The sequence below is a fragment of the Lycium barbarum genome, chromosome 1, assembly GCF_019175385.1.
Source record: "Lycium barbarum isolate Lr01 chromosome 1, ASM1917538v2, whole genome shotgun sequence".
In the NCBI taxonomy this organism is placed as follows: domain Eukaryota; kingdom Viridiplantae; phylum Streptophyta; class Magnoliopsida; order Solanales; family Solanaceae; genus Lycium; species Lycium barbarum.
The window spans coordinates 154011493-154034130 of NC_083337.1; the positions used below are offsets into that span (position 1 = coordinate 154011493).

At 43.1% G+C, this 22638-nt stretch overlaps 3 protein-coding genes across 3 annotated transcripts; 1 reads left to right on the forward strand and 2 right to left on the reverse strand.

Moving 5' to 3' along the window:
* LOC132645521 (uncharacterized) lies at positions 1 to 2253 on the reverse strand. Its single transcript, XM_060362541.1, has 2 exons — positions 1555 to 2253; positions 1 to 746 (listed from the first exon to the last, which is right to left on the reverse strand). Exons 1-2 carry the CDS (start codon positions 2006 to 2008, stop codon positions 283 to 285), a joined length of 918 nt encoding a protein of 305 aa, XP_060218524.1. The 5' UTR covers positions 2009 to 2253; the 3' UTR covers positions 1 to 282.
* Positions 2254 to 14921: 12668 nt separating this feature from the next.
* On the forward strand, positions 14922 to 15311 carry LOC132616675 (uncharacterized). Its single transcript, XM_060331250.1, has one exon. It carries the CDS (start codon positions 14922 to 14924, stop codon positions 15309 to 15311), a length of 390 nt encoding a protein of 129 aa, XP_060187233.1.
* Positions 15312 to 19259: 3948 nt separating this feature from the next.
* Positions 19260 to 21403, reverse strand: LOC132645532 (protein bfr2-like). The gene is made up of 2 exons (XM_060362552.1): positions 20774 to 21403; positions 19260 to 20055 (listed from the first exon to the last, which is right to left on the reverse strand). Exons 1-2 carry the CDS (start codon positions 21225 to 21227, stop codon positions 19568 to 19570), a joined length of 942 nt encoding a protein of 313 aa, XP_060218535.1. The 5' UTR covers positions 21228 to 21403; the 3' UTR covers positions 19260 to 19567.
* Between the last annotated feature and the right edge of the window lie 1235 nt (positions 21404 to 22638).

Below are 22638 nucleotides of genomic sequence, written 5' to 3' on the forward strand. Positions count from 1 at the left end.
TCAGCAAAATCAGCAAGTTATAGTACAAAGAACAAATAAATTATTGCTTCAAGAACTACATTATCATATACAATGACAGAAAAATGTAAAACTACGAGTGGGGGTGCGTGCAAGTTGGTCCCGACACCACGGTTATCCAAAAAAAAAAAAAAAGTAGAATACAGGATTCGGCATATGATTGACACACCGAAAAGGCAATGACAATTCACAAAGACCTACATAAAACTAGCTAGTAAAAACCATCTAGTACGGTTTTTGGAGGAACATCAATCTTCTAACACTTCATTCATCATCATCATCATCATCAAATTCCTCCTCTTCTTCTTCGTCACCAACTTCCGGCTCATCTTCTACATCGTCTACAATGAAACTCCCCAGTGTTTCATCCTCTTCATCTTCCTCATATTCTTCTTCAGAGGGTCTAGCTTTCTGTTGTGTGGAAGGTTTTTTCCGTTTTGCATTAGACTTGTCCTTGGACCTTGTCACGTATTTAGGTCCCTGAAGCTTCTTAGATCTCGTGAGCAGTTCCTTCTCATCTTCACTTTCGCCAGTCCACTCATCATCATCTCCCTCGCCTTTTTTCTTCCGTTTTCTCCTACCACCCTTTCTGCCTTTTCTATCAGAATCCTCATCATCATCACTCTCTGCTCGTTCCTCCTCAATAAACCAATTCCAGTTCTTTATCTCCCGAATCATTTTCTTGGGATAACCATCGAATTCATGTCCCATCACCAGAAAACCAAACTCTGCATTAAGCAAAAGACCAATCAGGAGATTCATCTCAAGCAATCAGAGAGTCGTATCTAGCTTAAATCAATAATAAAATAATTCAATTTACATCAAAACGGCCAATGTAAATACAGTCTTATCTACCATAAATCCTCTGACTGAATCGAGAAAATGATAAAAATGGTCAGTTATGTTTGAAGGCAGGTTCAAAATAGTCCCTTAAGTATGCACTTAACAGTTTTGGTCCTTTAAATTTGTCAAAAGTTAACACTTTCAGTCTCCATCAAATATTTTGAACCTACGCTCAAACATAAGGGACCATTTTTATCATTTTCTCGACTAAATGAAACGAGCAGAAAAAATGCAGATGATTCATATAAGGCAAACTCTGACCAAAGTCAACGCCAGAACCCAGAAATATGGACATGGTCGAACTCTTATTCAAGATTTCAATCCCAAATGGACAGCCACTCTTCTGAAGGCTTTCAGCTAACTGGTCTCCATTTCCAACTCCTACTTAGTACCACTTTATCTCAGCCCTAAAAAATCATTCTTCCCAAGGTACAATAGTGTTCTGTAAAAATCAACTAAAATAACAGATTTCTAGTCACGACAGATAATCAAATTATAACAAATTCTCTGACTTAATCAATGGAACAAAATGGATTCAGATGATTCAAATAACAAAGCCAACTAGTTAAGAATTGATGGTTAACACTTGAACTGATTGAATATTTTCAATTCATGGTAAAAGTGAAGCAACTGGAAAATAAATTAAGCATTGAAATTGGAGAGGCAAAGAAACAAATAATGAAAAAATCAAACCTTGAACAGGGTCAATGCCCGAAATATCAACATGCTCAAGGTCAAATTCAATCCCTTCAGGACATGAACTACTCTCAAGACTTTCAGCCAATTGGGTCTCCATTTCCATCTCTTTCTCGCCACCCCTTTTTACTTCATCCTCAAAATCAATTCTTTTCAAGGTAAACCAAGTCGCCTTCTTGGCTGATACACAGAACATGTCACCATTCTCCATTTCGCCTCTTTCAAACTTCCTAAAAGTACTAACTTTACCATCTTTATTGCTGTATACCCAAATGGGGTTCCTTCCAACAACTTCAAACTTAACCTTAGTTTCATCTTTGTGGATTTGGAACAAGATTTGACGGCGAGAAACGGTTTTGTCATCGGAGGTGAACCCGAGTCCTCTACCGAACTCTATGGTTGAACCGGGTTTGAGTCGGGTTTTGGACCCATCTGTACCTTCAATTTCCATTTTACTTCAAAACTAACGAGTATCAGATGAATCGCTAGAGTTGTCCATTTCGTTGTCTCGATTTTTGTAAGGTTGCTTGCTGCTTTTGAGTCTCTCGGCTTTATTACTAGTCGGTTATGCAGGGTAGCATAGAATTGAATACTCGTAATTTAAATACTCAGGGGCGTTTGGTACACGGATTATGTTATCCCGTAGTATAGTCCTGAAATTATAATCTCTGAACTAATTTATATCAAGCTAGATGGGATAAGATGGGTTATCCTAGACTAAGTTTGGGATAAGTTTTATAGGCCAATAGCTTGCTGCTCTACACTGTACAAGATCATTGCAAAAGTTTGAGAGGATATTATTGAATGCTCGCAATCAGCTTTTATTGAGGGTACGAGCATCACAAATAACATTGTTTATCCCGGATTCGGATAATCAATTGAATTTATAAGCGGGTATAGGATATGTGCTTTGTTCTTGATGTATGTTAGGTAAAGAAAATAAAAATTTAAGGACTCCTTAATAAAACGGCTAGTGATGATAGTTTGCTAAGGGTGTAAATATTTATGAACAATATATGATACTTGATGGAGGGAAAGCAATAATAATAAAAGAGGAGGCCTTGGCCGAATCGAATGAGAGAACGATTGTATATATATGATTTTTCTACTACATGTGTTCTTGGAAAATAAAAGGAGCTCACCCCCCCCAAAGGAAGGTGATATGCCCTATTTATAGTGACACTGTCATGGTTCTCCTACAATATGAGTTAATAAAATAATGACAACAAGGACTGCTCTGCACGGATTTGGTGGGATTGGACTGACGGCGCCGCCTGACACACGCAAGGTAGGTAGTTGACTATGGCAGGACGCTACTGGCGCGTGGCCCGCATACACCGGTCACACGGACCAACGGCTACTCGGACTAACGGCCACGAATGCTCGGGTCATTGGGCTTGGATGTTCTAACGATGTCGAAGGCAGACCTGTCGGTGCTCATGCCCAGCTCCGGTCCAAGCATTTCCCCGGTCTAGGGCGAACGATATCGCCACCCCATTCCCATTCCTTCCTCCGGCTTCGTTCCTCCGGTTTGTCTCGTATCCAGTATTCACCGTATACAGATAGCCCCCACACTCCCCGAATCTCCGATCTATCGGAGTAACGGGGAGTGGATAAGTTCCTATACCGGTGGCTCTCTCATCCCGACCTTGTCTTCATATTTTGGCGGGAACGAGCGCGTAACGCATGCCCCTTTATCGGCCACGTGTCTCAACCCTGCTGGTCCACTTCTGTCAACCGTCTTTTTCACGTCGTTTCGAGTCGCTTCACATTAATGATGGGGCACGTGGCGCCATCTGATTTGTCATCCTCGGTAACCGTTTCTCTCTCATGCCTATATAAGGTCTTCTACCCCTTCACTTTACCATTTTCACGTTTTGCATCCTCTTCAACCCTACTTCAATTCTGCGTTTTTTCTACTTGCTCCACACACAACCAACTTCATATTTGGTCTCCCTATTAATTTGTTGCTTCATATTGTGTGCACAAGAGTCAACCTTGTCACCGCTGCTGTCGAGTATCCTTTGTTCGAGCATTGCTGTTTCAACTTTGCCTTTTATCGAACCATCGGTTCCTTCGTTCTTCTCAAATTTCTCTCTTCGGCCTTCTTTCTTTCATATTTTCAGGATGTCCGAATCAACTTCCCATGATGCCCCATTGGTATCGTCCCCGGGAGCCGAGCCTGCATCCCCGGTTAAATTCGAGCTCACGGCATCCCTCGTCCATCACCGAGGAGAAGCTCGACATAGTCCGGGCCGATTGCGGGTGGGACACTCGTCCTGTTCGGGCCTTCGCCCCCGGACCTGATGAATCCGTTATCGACTATCGTGAAGGGTTTTTGTACGTTTACACATACCCTTTCACTCTCAAACTCGACCCTCCGGTGGATCCGGTCATTCTCGATATGTGCCGCATCTACGGCGTTACGCTGGCCCAGATCGGCCCAAATGTTTGGAGGGTCGTAGCGTGTCTCCGGTCATTGGCCAACAACGCCGAGAAGGAGTTCACACTAGCCCCTGATACGCTTATACTCCCCGAGGCTGTTCCGGGGTGGCGTAATGAAACTGGCCAAGCGCAGCCGGAATCCGTTTTTTGCGAAAATGGACGAAGACAGAGACCGGGGATGGTTGGAGCGATTCGTCCGGGTGAAGACCGAGGACATAATTCCAGCCGAGCATATGCCTTTCCCGGAGAAATGGAATAACAAGCGTAAGTCCCAAGCCTCGAATAATTGCTTTGGCAAATTTTGATTCTTCCTTCTCACTGTTTCTCCTTTACTTTTGCCAGCCAATGGGTACGTTCCTCCGGAATCTGAATGACTGGGTCACAGTGCTTCTCGCCCAGCATCCTTATGACGACCGGACATGGGCCCACTTGTCCCGTGGCCGATGGATCGCCCAAAATCACGGTAGCCCTCTATTCTTATTCTGCCGCATTCTCCTTTACTCGTTTCGTCCTTTGATTTCTGCTAACATCTTGTCTTTTCAGGTTTGCCTAAGGGCTCGGCAACCCCCAGGTCGGAATCGGGGACCGCCCCTCCAGCATCGGCGCCCGAATTTGACACAGCGGGTTCTTCCCGCGTCCTCTCCGATGTTGCAAAAAGAAAGCGACCCTCCGAAAAGGGGCAGACGCCGAAAAGGAAGAAGGCAAGGAGTGTTGCTCGCCCTTCGAGGGAAGAGGCAGAGCCCGATATCATTGTTCGGAGAGTCGGCTCCGTTCCCACCGTGGCTTCAATACCGGAGGAGGCGGTCTCCATTCCGCCCCTTCCTTCCATCGGCGAAGGCCTCTTGGTTCCTGCTCCACATTCAGGTGCGGAAGAAATACTTTCACCAGCTCCTCTTCGGTCGATTGATTTTGTCGACATTTCAGGTGAAACTTCTTCGGAAGATGCTCCCCTTCAAAGAAAAAGGTTCGGGGAAGCGGTTGCTGTTGAAGCCGATAAAAGGACCGAACCAGTACCGGAGAGCGAAGCCCCCACAGGCGCTCGTCCGTCTCCCGAGCACGAGCCTGCTGCAACTGTGGAGCCCTCGGCCTTTGCCGAATTTATTGAGGCTACTCCAAGTTCATCTACCCCGGCTACGCGGGTGGATGACTTTGATGATATGTTCTCGAGCATCCCCTCCCCCCCGGCTACCGGGAGAAGCAGCGGGCTTTGGTCATCTCCCTATTCCTCGGGCCACAAGGCCGGCCAACCGGATCTCCGAGTCAGGGGCCAGGGACAGCTTGGTAAATATCTTCCCGGCCCCGAGCATGGAGCCAAGGAGAACCAGATCGGCCGTAGTCACCGTACCTGAGGACTGCAGCTTTCTGTCGCGCCCGGTGGGCGTAGCGAGCTATTTACGGCCCCTTATTTCTGACTCGGACAAGCGCAAGATGACCGGGCTCACTTGGCAGTGCCTCATTAACGAGGGTATGCATGCAAGTAACCGGGTAAGCTCTTCTGTCATCCTTGTACAGTTTATCTCTGGATTTTATCCTCACTTCGCCTAAGTCTTTTGACTTGTTTTACCTGTAGAGTGTGGTGTTGGTTAATGAAGCCTTCATCCGTGCCCAACATGAGATAGATGATCTTCGAGGCCAACTGGATGCCCAAGGCCGAGAAACGGAGAAATACCGGCATCTCCTTCAGGAGAAGGAGGAAGAGTTGAATCGGGCGGCCGTGCTGGCCAACCTTCGTCCAGAGCTCGATGCGGCTAAGGACGAAAATCGTCGTTTGAAGAGCGAGTTGGCCGCTATAACCGACTATAATCGGAGCCTTGAGGCTGAAAAGATCGGTCTTAGTCGGGACAAAGCCCAATTTTCTTCGAGGCTAGATGAGCTGGAGACCACGGTTTCCCGACTCCGGGGGGAGCTGGACTCGGTGAATGCTGACGCAACAACCCTGGCCGAGAGGAACCGGCGGCTTGAGTCTGAGGCTGTTTTTTCCGACGAGCGTAGGAGGGTGTTTGAAGAGAAAGCCGAGGAGCGATCTCGGATATGCCAAGGCCTAAGAACCGAGCTCGAGGAGGCGGCTATTGCCAACGATGCCCTTAAGGCCGAGCTGGATGCAGCCACTGGTAGGATAAGTGTCCTTGAGGGGGACCGGGCTGATCTGGGAGCAAAACTGGCCAAGGCTGAGGCCGACTTGGAAGAAACATGGAGGAGCGTTGAGGCGGCCGAGGCTCATACTGCTATTGTTGTCGAGTATGAGAAGTGGAAGTCTCGGCGGATCACCCTCGAGCAAGCCGAGCATGGTCTCTCAGACCTTCCGGCCCTGATACTCGAGGCCAAGAGGATGGAGGAAGAAGCTGATCGTGCCCTCGGGTCCGAGTCAGACGACTCCGAGCGAACTGAGTCCGAGCATTCAACCACCTCTAGTCATGCCGGATAGTATGGGGCTGGTGCCTTGCTTTTTGCTTTTTGCCTTTGTAGGACTTTGTTTTTCTTTTGATGTAAGGGACATCCGTTGTATAAATAAAAAGTGCATTTTTCTTGCTTCTTCGTTTGAATGTTTGTTTACTGCTTTTGCTATAGCTGTTGATCCGTTCTAGGACCGGCTGACCATAGTCGTTAATTCATTGTGCCCGCCGGTTTTATCCGATATTTTGGGGCCGGTGGCTTGCCAAATTTTAGCTTGGATCATAGTGATCTCGTTGCCTTTGTCGAATTTCAACCAAGGTACCCGGCGTAGGGTATGCGAATGAGGCAGCGTCGAGATACGACGGTTATCGACTGGGCAAAGTATATTTAACAGAGAGCTGTTTTCCCAACTTTTGATAACTTGTGTTTGCAAAAATGTTTGTATATATGAGAATTTTAACTCTTTCTTGCTTAGCCGTAGCAAACGTAAAATGGGACACGATTCATTGTGATCGTTTGGTCCTTACATCGGAGGCTATGGCCGGAGGCCGGGCCTTAGTTTTGCCGTAGCAAATGCTGAATGGGACACGATTCATTATGATCGTTTGGTCCTTACATCAGAGGCTATGGCCGGTGGCCGGGCCTTAGTTTTGCCGTAGCAAATGTTGAGTTTCTCCGTTTGTTGTAATCGATGTCATCTTTGGTGTGGCATAGTACTCCCCTAGCACTTATCCGATCTCCAAGGTCGGGTGAGTGTTATTATGTCCTCAATCGGAGGTTGCGACACCGGGTATTCGGGTACTTGCCCTTCATATTCGTTAAGTAACACGTTGTACTCGTTGCCTCTTTAAAAACCTTGTCGGAAAACCCATTTTGGGACAAAACCGTACTAAGGAAAAGAGTGCAACACGTGTTTTCAGATCTGGGTTCTAATTTTGTCCCACTCTTGTCTTCCTACAAAAAAGAGAGAAAAAATAATAAGAGAATACGGGGGGACCATACCTCAGCAGTAGTATCTCTTTAGGTGGGCCACGTTCCAGTTATTACGCAGACGCTGCCCGTCCATGGATTCCAATTGATACGACCCTTTGCCCGTTATACCGGTTATCTTGTACGGGCCTTCCCAGTTCAGACCCAGCTTTCCCTCGTTGGGATTCTTGGTGTGCAAGGTAACTTTTCGAAGTACTAAATCCCCAACTTGGAAATGCCGAAAGTTGGCTCTTCGGTTGTAATATCTTTCCATCCTCTGTTTTTGGGCCGCTATGCGGACCGATGCTCCTTCGCGCAGCTCATCCGCGAGGTCGAGCTTCATGGCCATAGCCTCCCCGTTTGATCCTTCGGTGGCATATTTGAAACGGAGGGTCGGTTCGCCCACCTCCACGGGGATGAGGGCTTCGGCTCCGTAAACCAATGAGAATGGGGTTTCCCCCGTGCTCGATTTGGATGTGGTTCTGTAAGCCCACAGCACCTCCGGGAGTATTTCCCTCCAATTATGCTTCGATGCTTCAAGTCTCTTCCTCAGATTTTGGATTATAGTTTTGTTCGTTGATTCTGCCTGCCCGTTTGCACACGGGTGATACGGGGTTGACACGATTTTCTTGATCTTCAACCCTTCGAGGAAACTGTTGACCTTGCCACCCACGAACTGGGGGCCATTATCACAGGTTATCTCAGAGGGGATGCCGAATCGGCAGACGATGTGGTCCCATATGAAGTCGATGACTTCCTTTTCTCTTATCTTTTCGAAGGCTTGCGCTTCAACCCACTTAGAAAAATAGTCAGTCATAAACAAAATGAAACGGGCCTTACCTGGTGCCCGAGGTAACGGACCAACAATGTCCATTCCCCACTTCATGAAAGGCCAAGGCGAGATGACCGAATGCAGCAACTCCCCCGGCTGGTGAATCATCGGAGCATGCTTCTGACACCCGTCACATTTTTGGACAAAACTTTTCGTGTCCTCGTCCATCCGGTTCCAGTAATAACTGGCCCTGACAATCTTTCGAACCAAAGCTTCTGCACCGGAGTGGTTGCCGCAGGTTCCCTCGTGTACCTCTCTTATCACATATTCCGTTTCACCGGGGCCCAAACACTTAGCTAGAGGACCGAGGAAAGAGCGTCGATACAGTTGACCGTCCACCAAGCAAAAGAGGGCAGCCTTGGTCCGTAGTGATCGTGACTCCTTCGGGTCATTTGGGAGCTTACCATCACGCAAGTAGTCGATGTACTTATTGCGCCAATCCCAGGTCAAGCCCATTGTGTATATTTCGGCGTGCCTGGTTTCTATGGTCGTGTTTGATAAGTGCACCGTTGCCCCGAGATTGATTTCCTCCCCCTCGACCGAGGATCCCAAGTTTGCTAATGCATCGGCTTCGCTGTTCTGCTCCCTCGGTATGTGCTGCATGGTCCATTCTTTAAATTGATGAAGTACCACCTGCGTTTTTTTGAGGTACCGCTGCATCCGTTCGTCTTTTACCTCGAATACGCTGTTCACCTGGTTCACGACCAAAAGCGAGTCGCACTTTGCCTCGATTGTTTCGGCTCTCATGCTTCGAGCCAATTCCAAACCTGCAATCATAGCCTCATACTCGGCTTCATTGTTAGTTAATCTAGCAGTTCTAACGGACTGTCGGATGACCTCCCCAGCCGGGGTCCTAAGGACAATCCCTAGGCCGGAACCTCTAAGATTCGAGGCCCCGTCCGTATGTAGGGACCAAACGCCCGTGGTCTTTCCCGAGGTCAGAAGAAGTTCCTTCTCGACCTCGGGGACCATGGCCGGGGTGAAGTCTGCCACAAAATCGGCCAAGATTTGGGATTTGATGGCCGTTCGAGGTTTGTACTCGATATCGTAACCGCTAATTTCTACAGCCTATTTTGTTAATCTACCGGATAACTCAGGTTTATGCATGATGTTTTTTAAAGGGTAAGTGGTTACTACACATATGGGGTGGCATTGAAAATAAGGTTTGAGCTTTCTGGAAGCGCTTACCAATGCTAATGCCAACTTTTCCAAATGGGGATAACGGGTCTCTGCATCCCCCAAAGTTCTACTTACATAATAGACAGGGAATTGCGTACCTGATTCTTCTCGGACCAAAACGCCGCTTACCGCCATTTCGGAGACTGCTAGGTAGAGAAAAAGCGGCTCATCGATGGCCTTGATCTTGTCCGGGTTGATTTCAATTCCCCGGTTTGACACCATGAACCCCAGAAATTTACCGGACCTTACGCCGAAGGCACACTTCTCCGGGTTGAGTTTCATGTTGTATCTGCGGAGTACATCGAAGGTTTCCTGCAAATGCTTTAAATGGTCTTCTGTTTCCAGGGACTTAACAACCATATCGTCAACATAAACCTCCATTGTTTTCCCTATTTGTTCTTCGAACATCCCATTAACTAGGCGTTGGTAAGTTGCACCGGCATTTTTTAATCCGAAAGGCATGACGTTATAACAGTAAGTCCCATAACGGGTGATGAAGGATGTTTTCTCTTGATCCTCTGGGTGCATCCAGATTTGGTTGTACCCGGAGTAAGCATCGAGAAAACTTAACATTTCATGTCCGGCCGTCGCATCATCATTCTGTCGATGTGAGGCAATGGAAATGAATCCTTCGGGCATGCCTTGTTTAAATCCTTATAATCGACACACATTCGAAGTTTATTACCTTTTTTGGGCACCACCACCACGTTAGCAAGACAATCCGGGTATTTCACCTCTCGGATGGAACCTATATTCAAAAGCTTTGTTACCTCGTCTTTCACGAAGGCGTGTTTTTGCTCTGACACGGGCCTTCTTTTTTGCTTCACCGGGGGAAATTTTCCATCCAAGCTGAGTTTGTGTGACGCTATTTCCGGTGATATACCTGTCATGTCTATATGCGACCATGCAAAGCAATCGGCGTTAGCTTGAAGAAATTCGATTAATTTACGCCTGAGCTCCGGGGTAAGCCCCGTGCCCAGGTATACCTTTCTGTCCGGTAAGAACTCGAACAAAATGATCTGCTCCAGCTCATCCACGGTTGACTTGGTCGCGTCCGAGTCATCCGGCATAACAAAGGACCTGGGCATCTCGAAGTCATCATCTTCATGTACTGGATCCGGTCCAGTGCACTTTAGTTGCTATTGGGGGACCTGCCCTCCGGTTGTACCCTTCTCTTCCTGCGCCGGCTTCTCGAGCCGGGGAGCTGCCTCATCTACTGCGAACATTTCCTTTGCTGCGGGCTGCTCGCCCCGGATGGTTTTCACCCCCTCCGGAGTGGGGAATTTCAGCAACTGATGCAGTGTTGAGGGAACTGCCTTCATGCTATGTATCCAAGGTCTGCCCAATAACGCATTATATTTCATGTCCCCTTCGATCACATAGAACATTGTTTGCTGAATGGTGCCATCCACGTTCACGGACAACGAGATCTCTCCCTTCGTGGTTTCGCTAGCCATATTGAACCCGCTGAGTACCCGAGCTACCAGCACAATCCTATCGAGCAACCCTAGCTGTTCGACCACTCTCCATCGAATGATGTTGGCCGAGCTACCTGGGTTAACCAAAATACGTTTAACCTTAGTTTTAAAGACAAGTACAGAAATTACCAGTGCATCGTTGTGCGGCTGAACGATGCCTTCAGCGTCTTCGTCATCGAAGAAAATAGGGCCCCTGGTCGAATGGACTCGGATGCGTTTTTCATGAACAATTGAGACCTTGGTCCGTTTCATTACCGGTCCCCGAGGGACGTCAATACCCCCAACTATCATGTTGATCGTATGCTGGTGTTCAACCGGTTCGACCCTTCGATGAGCTTCCCGCTCTTTGTAGTGACTTTTGGCTCGCTCGCTCAATAGATCTCGAAGGTGGCCGTTTTTTAATAACCGGGCTACCTCTTCTCTCAACTGGCGGCAATCCTCAGTTTTGTGACCATGGGTTCCGTGATACTCACACACCACGCTAGGATCCCGCTGTCCCGGGTCTGACCTCAGTGGTTTCGGCCATCGCACATCCGGTACGCGGCCGATGGCCGATACAAGGCCCGAGGTATTGACGTTGAAGTTGTACTCCAAAATCTTCGGTGGACCCCTATTGTTAACGGAACTTCCGGCGTCGCTCCTGAACGAGAGTCCCCGGCTATTTGACGAGCGGTCGACCCGCTTGCTACCTCGACCGGCGAGGTGGTTTGGGCTCTCCCTTGACCCTTCCGACCTGAAGTTTGGTCTCTCCGAGTGGGAGTACGGCCGAAACCTTTCTTTTGATGATTCAGACTTCATTTCATAACCCTTTCTCGACTTCTCGAAACCTCTATCCACTTTTAACTTTATCTGGGAGAGCTCGAACTGATCATCCTCTACCCGAATCTTCGATTCATACCGATTGTGGACATCGGCCCATGTCACGGCCTCGTATTCCAGCAAATTTTCTTTCAACTTGGCCGAGGCAACCGAACTTAGCACGTTGAGCCCTTTTGTGAAAGCTTGTGCGGCCCATTCTTCTGGTACCGGGGTAAGTTCCATCCGCTCCCTCTGGAACCGGGTGACGAACTCCCATAGTAGCTCATCGTCCCTTTGAGTTATCCGGAAGATATCGGCCTTACGGGCCTGCACCTTTATTGCACCGGCATGTGCCTTTACGAAGGCATCGGCGAGCATTTCGAAAGAAGTGATCGAGTGCTCGGGTAGATGGTCATACCACGTCAACGCTCCCTTCGACAGAGTTTCCCCAATTTTTTTCAGCAATACCGAATCGATCTCATCTTCTTCCATATCATTGCCTTTTATGGCACAAGTATATGAGGTCACGTGCTCGTGCGGGTCTGTGGTGCCGTCATACTTCTATATGTCGGGCATTTTGAACCTCTTCGGGATCAGTTTCGGGGACGCACTCGGTGGAAAAGGCCTTTGGATGTATCTTTTCGAATTCGGCCCCTTCAGTAAAGATGGAGCCCCCGGTATCTGGTCCACCCGAGAATTGTATGTCTCGACCCTCTTTTCGGTCGAATCCACCCGTTTCGCCAAAGTCTCGAGCATCTTTAGGACCTCAGTCGAGGAGCCGGCTCCTGAGCTGTCGCTCTCAACCATTCGTACTTCGTTTCTTCCGGTTTCGACTGTACCCTTTGCCTTTACCGGCCCTATTCACCCTTTCTGCTCTGTAGTTGGCCAATTGCTAATCCTTGCTCGGCGATTGCCGCCCTCTGCTCCTGCAGCATTTCAAAAATTAAACGTAAGTTAATGCCGTCGTTTGGCGCGTCCGGTTCTCTCTGGCCCCGATCCCGGGATAACGTAACGGAATGGTGAGTGTTGAGAGGATCGGTGGCTGGTAGGGCGGCGTTCGCTTGATCTACGGTATTTTGTCAGTTGAGACCTTCCCTTGAATCAACGGGGTTCGGATCAGCGGGGTCCGGCAATGCCCGCAGTCCGCTCCCTTCATTTTCCGCCACGATCTCGGTATTATTGACATGACCGGATTGTTCGACGCCAGTCATTCGGACCGTTTTCACAGAGATGGGTAGGGACGCTTTGCCTTTGATGAATATGGTAGAAATCAAGGCCAAAGACCACTATTATCCTAGCCCCACGGTGGGTGCCAAACTGTTTACCCCGAATTCGGATAATCAATTGAATTTATAAGCGGTTATAAGATATGTGCTTTGTTCTTGATGTATGTTAGGTAAAGAAAATAAAGATTTAAGGACTCCTTAATAAAACGGCTAGTGATGGTAGTTTGCTAAGGGTGTAAATATTTATGAACAATATATGATACTTGATGGAGGGAAAACAATAATAATAAAAGAGAAGGCCTTGGCCGAATCGAATGAGAGAAAGATTGTATATATATGATTCTTCTACTACATGTGTTCTTGGAAAATAAAAGGAGCCTACCCCCCCCCCCCCCCCCAAAGGAAGGTGATATGCCCTATTTATAGTGACACTGTCATGGTTCTTCTACAATATGAGTTAATAAAATAATGACAACAAGGACTGCTCTGCACGGATTTGGTGGGATTGGACTGACGGCGCCGCCTGACACACGCAAGGTAGGTAGTTGACTATGGCAGGACGCTACTGGCGCGTTGCCCGCATACACCGGTCACACGGACCAACGGCTACTCGGAATAACGGCCACGAATGCTCGGGTCATCGGGCTTGGATGTTCTAACGATGTCGAAGGCAGACCTATCGGTGCTCATGCCCAGCTCCGGTCCAAGCATTACCCCGGTCTAGGGCGAACGATATCGCCACCCCATTCCCATTCCTTCCTCCGGCTTCGTTCCTCCGGTTTGTCTCGTATCCGGTATTCACCGTATACAAACATACTATTCAGTCATGAACTTTTCAAGGGGTACAACAAAAAGGGTATAACTTCAAGGTGTGTGTTGAAGATAGATCTCGGAAAAGCTTATGAAACTCTTGATTGACAATTCTTGAAGAACATGATGTATGACTTAGGCTTTCCTCATAAGTTTGTAGCTTGGGTGATGGAGTGTGTATCTACAGTTAAGTTTGTAGCTTGGGTGATGGAGTGTGTATCTACAGTAACATCCTCATTAGTGATGAATTATAGATTAACAAAACCTTTCCAAGCTAGGAGAGGCATAAGGCAAGGAGACCCTATGTCTCCACACCTTTTTGTTAGCAATGGAGTACCTCCAGAGAAAAATGAATCAAAAGTTTGGGTTCCATCCAAGATGTAAAAGGCTTGGAGTGGTACACATTTGTTTTTTTTTTTTGATGATTTGCTCATGTTTTGCAAGGCTGACATCACTCACATTATTACAAGAGACTTTTCAGAGATTTTCAGCAGCATCTGGTCTGCAAACAAATGCAGACAAGAGTTCCATATACACTCTAGTATTTCTTTTGAGGAAAAGGAGGGCATACTCCAACTGCTGGGATACACTGAAGGCGCCCTCCCCTTTAAATACATGGGAGTGCCTCTGTACACAAAGAAATTATCCATCAGCCAGTGCCTGCCTTTAGTTGAAAAGAGCACCTCCAGGGTGAACTGTTGGTCAGTCAGCTACTCTATTATCATACTCAGGCAGACTCCAGTTGATCAAGTCTGTCTTATTTGGCATGCAAACATACTGGGCACATATCTTTGTATTGCCCAGAAAGGTGATAAAAATGGTTGAAGTTGTCTCTAGATCCTTTCTATGGACTAGAAATGGTGTGATCTCAAAAAAGGCCTTAGTTTCATGGGAGAGAGTCTGTCAACCAAAAGCAGCAGGAAGATTAAATGTTACGAACTTGGGGTTGTGGAATAAGTCAGCTATTTTGAAGTGACTGTAGGCTATGTCACTGAAAAAAGACTCTCTCTGGGTCTACTATTACTATATTAAACAGAGAGATTTGGAGAATATGGACATACCCAAGACTGCAGCTTAGGTAGTCAGGATAATCATTGCCAACAGAGACTATATAATGACTTTGAACTCTATCCAAGGCACACTACACCAAAGACTATCTAGCATGGAGAAGAATGGGTGTTTCCAGATCAAGAAGGCTTATATCAGTATGATGCGCATATATCCAAGGGCATCATGGAAGAGTATCGGTTTGCAAGCTCAAATTCATCCCAGATACAAGTTCAACTCGTGGTTAGCTATACAAAAAGGCTAGCTACAGTTGACAGACTACAGATGTTTGGCATTGATGTGCCTAAAGACTGTGTCTTCTGTACTAGGAGTGAAGAAACTTTTGATCACTTGTTCTTCACCTGCTCATACACCAACAACATTTGGGCTAGACTGCTGAAATGGTTGGGGCATACTAGAGTTATTGGTAACTGGCAGGAAAAAATAGAATGGATGAGCAGAATGGCTAGAAGGAAAAATGGAACTTTTGTCATGATGCTTTACTACATTTGGCATCGGAGAAATTCCATGAGATTCCAAGGTGCTAGACTGGAAACTCAGAAGATTTACGGATAGATTGCTTTGCACATCCATATCAAAGGAAGGAAACTAGCTACCTGGCAGGCTGCTTTGCTTACTTTGAATTGTTTTCCTTAGCTAAGCTTTCTGTTTTGATGTGATCTGTATGTATTAGGGATGGGTTTAGGACCTACATATTCTTGTATAGGTTTCCTAGATTATATTGAAGTTATTCCCTCCATTCCATAATAAGTGACTTTATAGGCTTTTCATTTTGTTTTATATAAGCGGTTTTTAGGATTTCAAGAAGAAATTGATCTTCTTCTTCCAAAATGACCCTTATTTACATAATCAAGAATCATTAAGCTTTTTCTTTTTCTAGGCATTTAATTAGGGGTAAGTTAGTAAAAACACTCCTAATTTTCTAGGAGTGAGCACTTTCTTAAGGGGTGTGTATAAGCCTAAAAGTCACTTGTTATGGAATGGAGGGAGTATATTTTGGAGGCAGTTTGGTCTGCAACTGCCTGGATATGTAATGATCACTTTTTGATTAATAGAAATGTCTGTTCAATAAATAAATAAATAAAGTAATCAGGGAATGCTGTCTTTATAAATTTCAGTGATCAATGCTTTGTTGTAAATATTAAGCAACTGTCTTGCATTCAGTTTTCTTTATTAAAAAAAGAGAAATTTACTTGTCATAGCTAACTCTAGGACTTATTTATGAATAATAACTACCTTATTTTTATTTAATTTTCGTAGCTCTCCATAACTGGTCCAGTAACTTTTAAAATACGTATACCTCTTTCTATTCTCCCTCACTACACATTTAAGATTTTTCATCTTCTCCAAACCCTAAAAAAAATCACTCTCTTTCCTATTTAATAACACAACTGCCGCCGCCTCACTGCCGGAGCTCCGGCGACAAACCACGACAACAACACCTCTCTTCTCTCCTCTCCTTCACACCGGAGATCCGATGCTCAAATCCACCGGAGATCCTAGCTTCGACACTCACACTGGAGATCTGACGCTCAGATCTGATTCCTAGATCCGAAGCATCAGCGCCAAGTAATGTCTCTTGTCGGAGAGGAAGATTAGAAGTTTTCTCTTTATGGTCCTCCAACTCACCAGACCAGCTACCATTATTGGAAACAGTTTCATACTTTCCACTAGCTCCATGAGGGTGCCCACTAAGGTCATCTGTCTCATCAATGTTTCTGAAACGAGCAATCTGTGAAAATTTTGGTTTCACCTTTCGTTTTGGTTCATAAACGAAAGTAAAAAAAAACAAGAATTAATGGTACAATTCTGCCACAATGGAGAAAGGGATGTATTCATATTTTTTTGGTGTAAATACAGTGGTATTTTATGTATTTCGCTTGTATTTTTTGTATAGAGTGTATTTTTTTTGTATTCGCTTGTATCTCGAAAGAGAAAATGTGTATTTGAATAATCAAATACATCCGAATATTTTTTAAATGGATTTTGAATGTATTCATCTTTTTTTTTATGTAAATGCAGTGGTATTTTGTATTTCACTTGTATTTTTTTTAGTGTAAATACAGTAGTATTTTGTATTTCGTCGGAGATTCGACCGGTGTTATTGTATTCTTCCTATTTAAATATAGTGTATTTTGTATCTAAATACAGTAGTATTTTGTATTTCGTCGGAGATTCGTCCGGTGTATTGTATTCTTCCTATTTAAATACAGTGTATTTTGTATCTTCTTCGGATATATGACCAGATTTGATTGTATTCTTCATTTTCGTCATTTTTTGAGTGTAAATACATTCAAATACAGTCGAATACATTCAACTGACACGGCGTTAGGCGGCGACTTTGCTGATCTGAACTCCAATACATTTAAATACAGCCAAAACAAAAGGATTATCAGTATATAAATACAATGAAATACACAACTCCTTCGTGTATTTAAAGGATTTACTTCACTCTGTTTTTATGATACATGTATTTCACTGTATTTAAAAATACGAAAATACAGCCGAAAGTCCTTTGTGTATTTAAGGGATTTACTCCACTCTGATTTTATATATATATATATATATATGTCGCTGTATTTAAGAACACGGAAATACAGCCGAAACTCCTTCGTGTATTTAAGGGATTTACTCCATTCTGTTTTTATGATACATGTATTTCGCTGTATTTAAAAATACGAAAATACAACCGAAATTACATAAAAGATAGCTACGGTTTGTAAATTGCAAACTTATAGCTATATTGTTAGGTGCTTATAAAAACTAGTTGTTTATGAAAGTTTCGTTTGAAAAAATTGGATGGGCTAGCCACTATTTGGATTAGTATTCAAGTTTAGAAATATAATTAAAGATTTTAACTTTTTAAATGCAAAAATAAAGTTTAGACAAAATTATTACTGGGGTTTTTAAAGTTTATCAGTTAAAACTCTGTGAAAAAAAGGACTTAGAATTGTGACGGTTTAAAACTCCATAGAAATTCTTAAAGGGAAAACGGTCAAATATACCCCCTACTTTTTTTATTAGTTAAATATACCCTTCGTTAGTGAAAGTTAATAAAAATACTCCTGACAACTTCAAACTTCACACTTATGTCCTATTTAGATGAAAATTCTCAAATCCTCTCAAATTACCCAATTTCAAAAAAATTACGCACTTTTTTTGTTGATCCGACCCGCCTATCATCATCATCATCAAGCTCTAGCATCATCTTCTTCTATAGAAAAAAAAAAAAAAAAAAAAACAAGAACACACCCAAATAATAAAATCCCAAAACTCACCTCAAATATCATCTTTAAATCCAACTACAAATCTTGGTGCAGCCAATACTTGGAGTCAGAGTAATTAACATATGCTCCTCTTATCCATCATAAGAATATAACATATTATTGGTTTATTTCTTAAGCACATATCATCAGCAACATCATTCCCCTGTGCTAAATTGTGCATCCTGAACAGTTAGTTACTGTTGGAATGGTCATTGTGATCATGTTTAGCATGAGTAAAGGATGATTTATCTAGTAATTTACAAGCTACAATTATCCGACTATCGAAAATTAGTGCACATATCTGAAATTGAGAACTTGAAAATTTTCATCTTGTTTTAGGAGAGAGAGCAGCAGTTTGAAATTGATATAAGAAGAGCCAAAAGCTTAGAAGTTTTATGATGATATGTTAATTACTCTGACTCCAAGTATTGGCTATACCAAGATTTGGAGTTGGATTTAAAGATGAAATTGAAGTGAGTTTTGAGATTTTATCATTTGAGTGTGTTCTTGCTCTTTTTTTTCTTTTTTTTCTCCATGGAAGAAGATGAAGCTAGAGCTTGATGATGATGATAGGCGGGTCGAGCGGGGCGAGTCAACAAAAAAAATGGATAATTTTTTTAAAATTGGGATTTGAGAGGATTTGAGGATTTTCATCCAAATAGGAGCATAAGTGTGAAAACGCCAAAGATATTTTTATTAACTTTCACTAACGGATGATATATTTAACTTATAAAACAAAATAGAGGGGTATATTTGACCCTTTTCCCATTCTTAAATTTGAAAAATACTGTTCAAGACTCCGTGAAACATTTCTGGAGTACTTCCGTGTTTTAGTTATGGATACTTTTGTTCAAATTTTATTTTTAAATTAAAATGGGGCTAAACTTTGAACGGTTTTGAAACAGTGTGCGAATATAAATTAGCAATCTGAAAAGTGACTATTTACCCATTTCTCCCCTTTTGCTTCTCAAGAACATTCTATTTGTGCTTAAAGCCAGCATTGTAACATGAAGCTATTAGTCAGCAAAAATTCTTTCCGACTCTCTATTATGAGTCACTTAATCAGCTCACTGATTCTATGACTTGATAGATTCCAATCCAGAATACCAATTTATCCAATTCAACAAAGCTCTGAAGAAATATTCAAGCGCAGTTCATCTACCAATGAGCTATGAATATTGGCTATATAATAAGTTTCCGAGAGAAAGCAACACAATTAAAAAGACTCAAAAGAGTGTGGTAGCAAAATCAGCTAGTTTAGTACAAAGGGAGTAATAAAATTCTGCTTCAAGAACTACATTATCATATACAGTGACAGAAAAAATGAACAACCACAAGTTGAGATGCACGCAAGCTGGCCGCAACCCCACGGCTATCCAAAAAAAAAAAAAGTAGAACTACAAGTAGAATACAGGATTTGGCAAATGATTGACACTCCATAAAGGCAATCATAAGGACGACAACATAAAACTAGCTAGCAAAAACAATCTAGCTTGGTTTTCTGGAGGAACATCAATTCATTTAGCGCGGTTTTTTGGAGGAACATCAATCTTCTAACACTTCTTCATCATCATCATCGAATTCCTCCTCTTCTTCTTCGTCACCAACTTCTGGCTCATCTTCTACATTGTCTACAATGAAACCCCCTAGTGTTTCATCCTCTTCATCTTCGTCTTCTTCTTCCTCGTATTCTTCTTCAGGGGATCTAGCTTCCTGTTGTGTAGAACGTTTACTCTTTTTTGCATTAGACTTGTCCTTGGACCTTGTCACGTATTTAGGTCCCTGAAGCTTCTTAGATTTCGTAAGCAGTTCCTTCTCATCTTCACTTTCTCCAGTCCACTCATCATCATCATCTCCCTTGCCTTTTTTCTTCCGTTTTCTCCTAGCGCCCTTTCTGCCTTTTCTATCAGAATCCTCATCAGCATCACTCTCTGCTCGTTCATCCTCGATAAACCAATTCCAGTTCTTTATCTCCCGAATCATTCTCTTGGGATAACCATCGAATTCATGCCCCATCACCAGAAAGCCAAATTCTGCATTTAAGAAAAGACCAGTTTAATCAGGAGAAGATCCCTCTCAAATAATCAGATAGTCATATCTAGCTTAAATCAATTACTCCCTTTGTCCCAATTTATGTGACACTTAGTTTTTCAAGATTCAAACTATGTAAACTTTGACCAAAATTTTAAGATGTATTTTTTCATCATATTGACATGACTTTGTATAGCTTTTGAATATCTAAATTTAAATTTTGAAATACTGAGTTGAACTAATCCAATTCAACTTCAAAATTTAGTCAACTTGACTCTCGGGAAGCAAAAAGTGTCACATAAGTTAGGACGAAAAAAGTATAAAATAATTCAATTTACCTCAAAACGGACAATGAAAATATAGTCTATCTACCACAAATCCTCTGACTGAACCAAAAGAGCAGAAAAAAAATGCATATTAAGGCAAACTCTGAACAGAGTCGATGCCAGAAATCTGGACATAACCAGGTCTCCATTTCTAGCGCTATAGATCATTCTCTCCAAGGTGAACCAATTGGATTTATAAAATCAACCATTATAAAAGAATTCTATTCGGTCAAATAATCAAATTACAATGAATCCTCTGACTAAACCATTGGGATTGATACTATTAATTAAATTGATTCAATATTTTCAATTCATGGTAAAAGTGAAGCAACTGGAAAATAAATTGAGCATTGAAATTGGAGAGTCAAAGAAACAAATAATGAAAAAATCAAACCTTGAACAGGGTCAATGCCCGAAATATCAACATGCTCAAGGTCAAATTCAATCCCTTCAGGACATGAACTACTCTCAAGACTTTCAGCCAATTGGGTCTCCATTTCCATCTCTTTCTCGCCACCCTTTTTATCTTCATCCCCAAAATCAATTCTCTTCAAGGTGAACCAAATCGCTTTCTTGGCTGATACACAGAACATGTCACCATTCTCCATTTCGCCTCTTTCAAACTTCCTAAAAGTACTAACTTTACCATCTTTATTGCTGTATACCCAAATGGGGTTCCTTCCAACAACTTCAAACTTAACCTTAGTTTCATCTTTGTGGATTTGGAACAAGATTTGACGGCGAGAAACGGTTTTGTCATCGGAGGTGAACCCGAGTCCTCTACCGAACTCTATGGTTGAACCGGGTTTGAGTCGGGTTTTGGACCCATCTGTACCTTCAATTTCCATTTTACTTCAAAACTAACGAGTATCAGATGAATCGCTAGAGTTGTCCATTTCGTTGTCTCGGGTTTTGAGTCTCTCGGCTTTATTACTAGTCGGTTATGCAGGGTAGCATAGAATTGAATACTCGTAATTTAAATACTCAGGGGCGTTTGGTACACGGATTATGTTATCCCCGTAGTATAGTCCTGAAATTATAATATCTGAACTAATTTATATCAAGCTAGATGAGATAAGATGGGTCATCCTAGACTAAATTTGGGATAAGTTTTATAACTTTAACCAAATAAGATATAAATTTTATCCCAAATTTTATCCTAGCTTATCCCATGTACCAAACGACCCCCTAAGTTGAGAGTGTGAATAATTTTATTGGACTATTTTATTTGATATTTTTTTAAAATTTTGAAAAAGCTTCTGAGCATGTTTTCAAAAATGATTACCTGAATAGATTAACCACTTAAAATATACTATCATTTTCTTTAATTAATGCATCGATCTCAATGAGCCGTAAAAACTCAGACATATTTCAATGATGTGTATCCATGTATTACGTCAAATATGTATTACAATTTCAAGAATCAATGCGGACCTTTGGTAAGAATAAACACCAACAAAAAAAAAAGATTCGTATGTGCAATAATGAAGTTTCAAGTACCTAGAGTCAGTCATCCAAGGTAACGAGGAGATTGACGATGAAGTCATACATCGTATTGGAGCGAGATGGATATAGTGGAGGCTTTCCATTTGGTGTTCTGTGTGATAAGAATGTGTCGTTATGACTTAAAGGTAAGTTTTGTAGAGTGGTGGTTAGACCGATTATGTTGTGTATAGCAGCATGTTGACCTGTTAAGAAAGCTCATAACCAGAAGATGAAGGTACCAGAAATGAGGATGATGGATGTGTGGGCATACGAGAAAAGATAAGATTAGGAATGGAGAAATTCGAGATAAGGTGGGAGTGGCTCGCGTAGTAAAGAAGATGTGGGAAAGGAGGTTGAGATGACTCAAACATGTGCAAATGAGAGGCATTGATACCTCAGTGAAGAGGTAGGTGTGAGAGGTTGGCGTGGTAGGTCTGCAAAGGGCGAAAAGTAGGCTTAAAAAATCTTGGGGAGAGGTGATTAAGTAGGACATATCGTATCTTCAGCTTACCAAGGACATGATCCTTTATATGATGGTGTGGAGGTCGATTATTAGAGTTGAGGGATAGATAGTAAGTTCCCGTGCACATTTCTTTTCTTCACCAGGAGTATCTTTTCTATGTTTGCCTATCCTTATAGCTCTAGTACTATCTGATTATTTCCTTTACTTCGTTTATCTTATTATCTTGTTACTGTTACAACTTGTTATTACTGCCTCCTTTTTATATCTCCTTGACCCGATGGTTTATAGGGAACAACTTCTCTACCCTCCAA

Coding starts and splice junctions, on each gene's coding strand:
- LOC132645521 (XM_060362541.1), bottom strand. CDS start 2,008: ATGGAAATTGAAGGTACAGATGGGTCCAAAACCCGACTCAAACCCGGT. Junction 747..1,554: donor GGGCATTGACCCTGTTCAAG/GTTTGATTTTTT, acceptor TGCTTAATGCAG/AGTTTGGTTTTCTGGTGATG.
- LOC132645532 (XM_060362552.1), bottom strand. CDS start 21,227: ATGGAAATTGAAGGTACAGATGGGTCCAAAACCCGACTCAAACCCGGT. Junction 20,056..20,773: donor GGGCATTGACCCTGTTCAAG/GTTTGATTTTTT, acceptor TCTTAAATGCAG/AATTTGGCTTTCTGGTGATG.
- LOC132616675 (XM_060331250.1), top strand. CDS start 14,922: ATGGAAGAGTATCGGTTTGCAAGCTCAAATTCATCCCAGATACAAGTT.